Genomic DNA, 7,907 nt, shown 5'->3' on the forward strand with positions numbered 1-7,907 from the left:
AAAAAAAAAAAAAAAAAAAAAAAAATAGCAGTGTAAAACCAACGTGTGTTAGTATAAATAAGTAGAATAAGCCGTTTGTTCGAAATTTCAAAAATATTTTCCTTGTACATGTTATTTTGCATATTGTATATCCTATTTTATAGACCGAAACTCTCTACAAATGGTTTGCGTCGATTCGTTGTCGACATTTTTTTTTCTGTATTATATTGAGTTAATCTGAAGCACACATTAAGTTTTATTGACTTTGATTCCCTGAGTTATTTTCTTATTTGTGAATAAGTTTCAAGTTTTTACGTTACTGAGTTAAATAGTGCTTGTTTTTCTATTGTTTTAAACACGTTTAAATATAGAAAACCGTAATCATTGAATAACGTAAATATAAAAACAAAGAGAGAGTTTATGACGTAGTTAACATTAATTAAACACAACGGTATCAAACTCTTATCCACAGTGCGCTTATCAATGGTCTAAACTCTAAAGGAAAAATGCTTGCGCTGAAATTCATAATCCAAAACACCAATAAATTTTGAGAATACGATACTTTCATATTCATTCAATGATTTGAAGATAAAATGTTCGAGAAAATTCTCTCATTCATATTATTTCCGAGTGAACTATTTATGTGAGTTTATTGTATATTTTTTTGCTCTTTAATGGAGAGAAAATGTAGAAGTTTGGTTAGATGTATATTTCAAGGATTATGCAATCCACGTTGTTTTCCGTTTCAGCTTACTGAAAGACCTACAGACTTGTTTATGATTTACGATTAATGAAACGTTCTGTCTGACGTTTCATAATCAATAGGTTAATGCAAGTCCTTTAGTGTCTTTGTTTTTGTTTAAACTTCCTGCATGTTATTTGCAGAACAGTTAGGTTATGATGACTATACGTTGTACATAAGTTGTTTTGAATATTTATCGAGTATTTTGCATTAAAAAAGCTAAAGTCACAAGCTCTGCTCTGCATGAACACTCAATAACACTTCTTTTTCAACACAGTTGCAAAATCATTAAGCTTCATAGAAATATATTAGGTTTGAAGTCAACTGGCCTAATTCACGGACATTTATTTGGTGTAATAGGAGGGACGACAGCTAGGTCGACTAAACAATACACTTTTTTTGTCGTCTTGAACTACATCGAATTATTGCCGGTGGTTATTTTCGTAGCTCGAGACCGTTTTAAAGCACTTCTATGGGCTCGGGATGAATACTCAATTTTTTTATAAATGCACCTAACTTCTCTGGAGGAACAGGGTCGACACCTCTCCAATGAAGGCACTTAGCTAACGAATAAATTTAAATGCTAATAAGATCAAGGTAATGATATTTAACAACACGTGCATGGAAGTGTTCCGTTAGGCTAATTATTTCAGTCAATCAAGTTTAACCCTACTTGTAAAATATGCGGATGATTTACTTCTTGATTTAAATTACAAAATTGTTTAATATATTTTAGTGATTTTATTTTATCATTAAGTATATGACTTAAGAAACTCATTAACTTCGTTATGCATATGACTTAAGAAACTCATTAACTTCGTTATGCATATGACCTAAGAAACTCATTAACTTCGTTATGCATATGACCAAAGAAACTCATTAACTTCGTTATGCATATGACCAAAGAAACTCATTAACTTCGTTATGCATATGACTTAAGAAACTCATTAACTTCATTGTTAATGAGTTTCTTAAGTCATATGCATTTCGTTATGCATATGACCAAAGAAACTCATTAACTTCGTTATGCATACGACCTAAGAAACTCATTAACTTTGTCATATTATAAACTTACAGATTTGATAAAGAAAAGTTAGACGTTTCACAAATACGTTAATAAACGAAGTATTTATGAATCGTACAATTGTCTTTGTTCGTTCTTTTCCTCAATTCTGTAATTATGGAGTTTCACTAAGTATGGACGGTTTCAAGTATCAGTTATATTCTAAGCTTGTTTAATATATCTGGGTAGTACTGTAAGTCTGAGATTAGGAAAAATGTTTTGTTTGTCTGATTATATTTCTTCATTATTAGTACTTGTAAACATGAGTATAACTTCTAACATAATGCCATTGTTTTACATACTACCTCCGTACACGATTCAATTTCATTAACGCACGATTGACATAAACTACATATAATATATCACAAGAAAGTTTGATATACGTGTTGTTGACATCTTTTTATATAAATAAAATGTCGTCTGTCTCGCTCTTTCAGCCGTGGGGGCGTTATAATGTGACGGTCAATCCCACTATTCGTTGGTAAAAGAGTAGCTCAAGAGTTGGCGGTGGGTGGTGATGACTAGCTGCCTTCCGTCTAGTCTTAAACTGCTAAATTAGGGATGGCTAGCGCAGATAGCCCTCGTGTAGCTTAGCGCGAAATTCAAAAACAAACAATCGTCTGTCTCATCGCGTGGAAAAACATATGAATATATATATATATATATGTATATATAAATTTGAAAATGTCATGGAAAACCAGTTAATCGCGTATTTTTGATTGTAAGTATCCAAATGTAGACAGATTATAAGCTTTTCTACGTAACGTATTGACTTTGATATTTTCGTGAGTTTTTGCTTTGTTTTTTTGCATTAAGGGAAACTCAGCATCCACAAAAATACACTTATGATCTGTACCCTTATCTTTTCGAAACTGTTTTTTTTCACCTTTTCAGCATTTCATATTATATAATTCAGTCTTTTTGAGTGAAGGCGTTACATATCTGCTCATTCTACTAGTATATATTTATATATGATCCTCCTTTTGACAAAAGGATATCTTCTTTCTGCTATAAATATTCACTCGTAAGAATTAATAGGACGAATAGTAGTGTTATGTGACTTAAGTAGTGTGGAAATCGTATAATATTAGATATTATAATGTTCACAGTGTTTATGATGCAAATTGCATCATATAATTTCTTTGAAAAACCAGTTCATACATTTTACTATTATTCTTTCACGCGAACCACAGAACCTCAGCTCCATACTCTAGCATGCTAACCGTTGGGCTGCTCTCGATAAAAGCAGTCCAACCTTACTTAAGATAATATAAGTATATTTGTTGATATATTATACTGTACAATTTTAACACTTTTTAATACTCATGTATTAGTATGTACGTCTCCTCTGTATAGTTATCAAAATTAATTATTTCATGGAAGTCTGATATCTCATACAAAGCAATATGTTAACGTATAACCAAGACTGTGAAGTACAAAACTTAATCTAAATGTTGATTATCTTATGAAATATATATTGGGAAATTCAATTCTTTGCTATTTAGATAATTAAAAGCTTCTCTGACTCCATCAGATAAAATATAAGACTTTACATGGTATGCTAATCGAAATGTTTAAATACTGTTTTGTGTGGAAATCGTATTAGTTTCCCGTTATTCTATCATAATATTAAATATTCCTCGATTTCAAAACACGAAAAACCACACCGAAACAATATACATATATATTAATTATTAATAAAACAGTTGGTTCTTTAGTAATCTAATCTACATACATGATGTAAATCATCTATTATATTTTCTTTATTAACCTCATAAGCTAAATAAACAGTTATTAAGTCAACTAAGGCAGTATCCGTTAATGTGCTCTTTTCGACAGAAGGCGTTACATTCTGCTCATTTTACTTGTTTATCTTCCTTTGGACGTCAACTATATATATACGTGCCTCGTTTTGACAAAATAATGTCTTCACTCTGCTACAGATATTCAATCATAAGAAATAATAGGGTGAATAGTAGTCTTATGTAACTTAAATAGTGTGGAAATAAGAGATAAACACATCATTAATTATAGGTCAGTATACTACACACTTTTAAAATAGATTTTATATACTCCTATACGTGTCTTTGTATACATTCATTCTGCCAAAATAATGATTTATTAATTTTATTTTGGCTAATAGATTAGTTTTAAGTATTTAACATAATACCATTAATTGAAGTTTAAGCATGCATTTCTCAACCTTATTTTTTTCTAAACGTATTATAAATGTTTATAGGCTGAACCACATAACTTTATTATAGGAATTGTTTTACAACTGATAAAGAAGGAAAATACATTTCATTTTGATAAAACGTAATTGCCTTAGGGAACTCTATTTCGACTTTGCAAAACAATGAATCAAACTGGAAATGTGATAATAATAATAAGAAGAAGAGACACTCTCCGGAGAGAAAATGTTCAATATTGTAAACGTTTTAAAACTTTTAGAAATAAGTTATTATACACTAGAATATTTTAACGTAATTTAAGAGTGATTTGTATAAATAGAATAAAACGTGCTTTGAATCACTTTATGGTTGGTCTGTGTTATCTACAGGTAACACCTGCACCCTTCTGTAAATATGGGTAGTGTGTGTGTGTTTAAATAGAACAAAACATCAAGCTGATGTCTAAGTCTGTGTTATCTACAGGTAACACCTGCACCCTTCTGTAAATATGGGTAGTGTGTGTGTGTGTTTAAATAGAACAAAACATCAAGCTGATGTCTAAGTCTGTGTTATCTACAGGTAACACCTGCACCCTTCTGTAAATATGGGTAGTGTGTGTGTGTGTTTAAATAGAACAAAACATCAAGCTGATGTCTAAGTCTGTGTTATCTACAGGTAACACCTGCACCCTTCTGTAAATATGGGTAGTGTGTGTGTGTTTAAATAGAACAAAACATCAAGCTGATGTCTAAGTTATGAACTCAGAACATAACTCAAATGTTGATATCGTTATGTTTTACGTGTGTGTGTGTGTTTCTGAACACAAAGCAATACTTGGGCTATCTGTACTTTGCCCACCGCAGCTATCCAAACCCGATTTGTAGGATTGTAAGCTCTCAGACTTACAGCTGAGCCACCGGGGTTGGAGTGTGTGTGTGTGGTGGGGGGGGGTGTATTGTTGTGTTATATATTGTTAAAATGAGTTATGTTTTTGTCTTCATACATTTGGATTTTTCTATCGGTGCATCAAGTAAAATATTTAAGCATAACATGTAAATGAGAATATTTAATTTCTAAATTATTTTTTGAGGAAATGGTATGAGATGTTAAATACTTATTTATTTTAATACAGTATTTGGTGAAAGATATATATATATCAATTCAGTTTTGCTTTTTTTAATATTCTATTGTAATACTATGAAACTTCTGTAAACGTTGGACATGCTATAAATGACATTTATAAAAATAAAAGTATGGTAAGAATAGTAGTTAAAATAACAGGTTAATTTCTTCATCTAGTTTACTTCAAAACTGCTAGAATCCGGGTTTCGATACCCGTGGTGGGAAGAGCACAGATAGCTCACTGTGTAACTTTGTGCTTAATTACAAATAAATAAATAAATAAACTTCAAAACTGTAACTATCGATTTATTGATTTTGTTTATGAAACTCAGATAGTTAATATAAAACCTAAACTAATATCTGCCTTTGAAATAGATATTATCAATAAGTTATTTTTAAATGAATGCATCAACTGTAAGATAATTTGTTTAATTGAGTATGTTGACTTCGTTTTGAAATAAATAATATCCAATACGATCTAATTATTTTCATGCACTCTACAGCAGATGTTAATCCAAACTGATTCTGAACCAATGTATTTAAACTAATTATTAATAATTAAAGACATGAGTTTACATAATTTTTGTTTATATGAAAGTATATAAAATTAAAAGTAAATCGAACTTCCAAGCCCCAAATTATGGAGCTTATGTCAATATTGTCAACAGGTGACAAGATACAGGTTCCGGTAGGAATGGTATCTTCAGAAGAAGTACCTCCGTGGTGAGAATTACTAAGTGGTAACCCATATACATAAACTTTAAATCTCTAAACAGACTATTGACAGTACATTATCTTGTGTTATTGGAAGTATAATCGTGTATTGTGGGGAACGATTATTTTTATGTATGTTTTACATTTTACTAATGCAAATATATATATATGTATTGTTTGATAGTGCGTCCGCTGGCCCTGACAATTCGTGGCCGATCTGTACCGGTCGTAGAAGGAGAGATGGTCTCATTAACTTGTACAGTAGAGGGCGCTCGACCAGCCGCGAATATTACCTGGTACAACCGTTCAGAAGTTGTTCGACCTCAACCAATAGATAGCAAGGACTTGATGAGTGATGGGACTTATCGTACTACTAATACGCTAGTCTTTATTGCATCAAGACACGATCACCATGGTGACTTTTTCTGTAAAGGAACCAACAGTGTCATCAAAAAACGACTAGAAACACCTCTTTTCCAAGTAACTACTCTAGAAGTTCTATGTGAGTAACAGTCATTATCCATTAAATTACCATTTCCTAAATATTTCGAGCTGTAGTAATGGAGCCTATTTTACTTCTATTAAAAAGGAACTTAAATATTCCCTGCCCTCAGATGGAATAGAACGAACATGATTTATGATACTGCAGGATTGCAAAGATTACGCAAATTATGGCACTTGTATATTTTATTTATTGTTCCTGAACATAATCCATGTTCACATTTGAAATATTTTTGAAGCGTTGTAGCATTGGCACTCATTTCTTTGTTTAGTTAGCTATTTATACTTTAGGGTATATGAACACTTACTTTCTTGCGCTGATGTGTATCAAGTTATAGAAAGAAAAAAAATTGGATTTTATGTATTTAATGTATCTTTTTTTCCCATCAAATTATCCAAAAACACGCAGTATATCTACAGGTGGGTTTTCTTGCCTATTTTACATGTTGTAAGCGCACAGCGCTTACCTCCAATAATAATATATATAAAAGTGTCGTCTGTGTGTGTCCTTTTTTTCACGCCTACACATTTTGACCGATCTTAACTAAATTAGTATAGAGTCTTAAGGCACTCTCTGGGTCAGTGATCGGATCTGATCTCCTTATGTAACCTTTCAAGGAGACCTGTTATTCCTTATGTTATGTTGGGGTTAAAATTAATTCCTCGAGATGGCGTTTGTAGTTTTAAGAAAAATAAAAGTCTAAAGCAGAACTAGAATTATTACGAAAATTCAAAATAATTGAAATAATAGAAATCCATAAAATGTACTTATAACATGTATTGATATGTATGGTTGTATACTAGCTGAGGTACTCGTTAAACGTATGACAGAGAGAGAGATAGAAGCCTAAATCTGAGCACCAACCCCCTATATCACTGTCAGATCATCAAATAATTGCATCGAATATAAAACTAGAGAAAATGTAATTCATGAAAAGTTTGTTCGAAGTAAAACAACTCTGTAGTAGCTATAGGTAGGCCAGATTACAAAATATATTTTAGGTGGAGTGAAGCTGTGGAAATGTAGAGTGAGAAAATTCGGTAATTAGATATTGAACACTATGCTAAATTTAATAGTTTAGTTTGTCTTCTTTAAACATATTTAGCAGAAAAAGGTTAATATCTTATTTTTTTACTTGTACTCTTACCTACTATATGTATTTCTTCTTTGCTCTGAAGGAATATCGAGCACAGTATGTTCGAGCCACAATGATGCATATTTTACAAAACTTCGAAATAAAAATACACAGAAAAACAAGCACTGGATCCCCCCTCACTTACATATATAATAGTTATAATAGTCTTAAATATAGAAATACACCATACAGTATTGCTAGCGTGTACACAATAAATAGATACTAAGTCAATGAACTCATGCTAAGTATTTTGGCATATTTTGATTACGACTTAAACAGATAGGCTGCAGATTGGAATTACAAGAGTTTGCAGATATTCACGAAGATGTTATATTACATATAAAAAAAAGTGTATAATCGATTATTAACACACATACAAGCATCAAGAGGGGTGTCCAAAGTAAAGGGTAGTAATAAATTATGTATGCCTAGGCCTTACAATTCCTTTCTTCCACTATATATATATATATATATATATA

General features: G+C 31.4%; 1 protein-coding gene across 1 annotated transcript in view; it reads left to right on the forward strand.

The window, feature by feature from the left end:
* The window catches only part of LOC106467328 (titin-like), a 125,409-nt gene that overhangs the window by 87,119 nt on the left and 30,383 nt on the right, over window positions 1-7,907 (forward strand). Inside the window, exon 4 of the mRNA XM_022396170.1 lies at window positions 5,976-6,293. Coding sequence (XP_022251878.1) covers window positions 5,976-6,293 — 318 coding nt within the window. The remainder of the gene's footprint in view (window positions 1-5,975; window positions 6,294-7,907) is intronic.

This window comes from Limulus polyphemus, unplaced genomic scaffold, assembly GCF_000517525.1.
Source record: "Limulus polyphemus unplaced genomic scaffold, Limulus_polyphemus-2.1.2 Scaffold79, whole genome shotgun sequence".
NCBI classification, from domain to species: Eukaryota; Metazoa; Arthropoda; class Merostomata; order Xiphosura; family Limulidae; genus Limulus; species Limulus polyphemus.